The following is a 2,045-nucleotide window of genomic DNA, read 5'->3' as shown; positions in this document are numbered from 1 at the left end:
TTCTCGCCTAAAAGGGACTAGTATTAATGCGTGGATAATATGCTCAATAAGATTGAATTTGGCATGGACACTTTAAATTTCAAACTTATTGGTTATACTAATGGTTTTTCATTTCAAATTCTTTCAATTGTAGAAACATGTCTGCGAATAACTCAAACAACCAATTTTCATTACGCTCATTCTCGACAAGGAGAAGTTGAGTGGGCCAAATTTTCTTGATTGGCAAAGGAACTTACGTATTGCTCTCATGCAAGAGAAAAAGGAATACGTCCTTGATGAGGAAATACCTGACGCTCCCAGTGAGGAGGTCACTCAGGCTGCTCTAAATCGATGGCAAACTGCCAATCGGGATGTCAAATGCATCATGCTAGCCACTATGTCTCTGGACCTTCAAAAGACTTTCTTTGAAAAGTAGACAACTTATGAGATCATTTCTAAACTTCAGAATATGTTCCTAGAGCAGGCCCAAACTGAAAGGTTCGAAACCCACAGGCAGATCCTTGAGAGCAAGCTCAAGAAAGGAGAGTCGATCAGCCCGCATGTACTCAAAATGATTGGATTATTTGAGAACATGGAAAGGCTTGACGCCGGGTATTCAATCGAGATGGCAATTGACATCATTCTCCATTCGCTGCACAAAGGCTATGATCAGTTCAAGATGAACTATAATATGCTCAGCATGGAGAAAACCCTTACCGAGCTTTATGGAATGTTGAAGTAGGCCGAGCAAACCCTCAAAAATGAGGGGAAGCATGATATGCTTATGGTGAGGAAGGGGAAGCCATTTAAGCGCTCGGACAAGAAGGGAAGCTTTAAAAAGAAAAAGAAGAAGAATTTTCCGCCTATGTCAAGTGTTACTAAGAGTGGCAAGGATAAGAAGGTAACCTCTTCTAAATCTGATTTCGAATGTTTTTATTGCAAGAAGAAGGGACATTGGAAGCGGGATTGCCTCAAATTCAAGGAATATAAGAAGAATGGCACCGTTACTTCTTTATCAGGTATTTTTGTTATAGACTTAAACTTTGCTAACAAAACATCATGGGTATTAGATACCGGATGTGGCTCACACCTTTGTTCTAATGCTCAGGGACTAAGGATAAATAGGAGGCTAGAGAAGGGAGAGGTAGAGCTTCTGGTCGGCAATGGAGCAAGGATGTCTGCCGTATCCGTTGGAACTCTTTGTTTGTCTTTTCCCTCTAGGCTTTTTTTAGAACTTGACAATTGTTATCATGTTCCTAGAGTTACCAGAAACATTATTTCAATTTCGGCATTGGACGCCAAGGGTTTTGAATTTCGAATTACGAACAATAGTTGTTTATTTTATTTCGATAATGATTTATATGGTAAGGCATATTTAGAAAATGGTCTTTATGTTCTTTCTCTAGACAAACAAGTTTGGGACTCTGTAAAATGGCAAACAAGCTATAACGAGCCTCAACTCTGCAAAATGGCAAGACGCCATGAAATCCGAGACGGACTCCATGTCTGAAAATCAAGTATGGAACTTGGTTAATTTGCCCGAAGGTTACACACCTATCTGCTGCAAATGGATTTTCAAGTTGAAAACAGACAAAGATGGAAATGTATCTATATACAAAGCTAGACTGGTGCTAAAAGGTTATAGGAAAATTCACGGCGTTGATTATGATGAAACTTTTTCGCCAGTCGCCATGGTTATGTCCGTCCGGATTATCCTAGCAATTGTTGCATATTACGATACAACAAATGGATGTCAAAATCGCCTTCCTCAATGGGATTTTGGAAGAAACTGTGTACATGAAACAACTGGAAGGTTTTGTCAATCCAAGCAATACTGGGAAGGTATGCAAGCTTAAGAAGTCCATTTATGGACAAGCAGGCAAGCAGAAGTTGGAATCTGCGATTCGATGAAGCCATCAGTAAGTTTGGTTTTATTAAGAACCTAGATGGTTCTTGTGTTTACAAGAAGATCAGTGGGAGTGACATCGCATTTCTCGTCTTATATGTCGACGATGTATTACTCATTAGAAACAACATTAAACTGTTAGAGTCCATACACTAGTAGA

At 39.5% G+C, this 2,045-nt stretch overlaps 1 protein-coding gene across 1 annotated transcript; it reads left to right on the top strand.

The window, feature by feature from the left end:
* The first annotated feature begins 247 nt into the window (after positions 1-247).
* Positions 248-721, top strand: LOC130812836 (uncharacterized). Its single transcript, XM_057678449.1, has 2 exons — positions 248-352; positions 446-721. The coding sequence occupies exons 1-2, from the start codon at positions 248-250 to the stop codon at positions 719-721; spliced, it is 381 nt and encodes a 126-aa protein (XP_057534432.1).
* Positions 722-2,045: the final 1,324 nt, after the last annotated feature.

This window comes from Amaranthus tricolor, chromosome 5 (genome assembly GCF_026212465.1).
Source record: "Amaranthus tricolor cultivar Red isolate AtriRed21 chromosome 5, ASM2621246v1, whole genome shotgun sequence".
Lineage (NCBI taxonomy): Eukaryota > Viridiplantae > Streptophyta > Magnoliopsida > Caryophyllales > Amaranthaceae > Amaranthus > Amaranthus tricolor.
This window is presented reverse-complemented; position numbering and strand designations above follow the sequence as displayed.

Coding starts and splice junctions, on each gene's coding strand:
- LOC130812836 (XM_057678449.1), top strand. CDS start 248: ATGCAAGAGAAAAAGGAATACGTCCTTGATGAGGAAATACCTGACGCT. Junction 353..445: donor GGCAAACTGCCAATCGGGAT/GTCAAATGCATC, acceptor TCTAAACTTCAG/AATATGTTCCTAGAGCAGGC.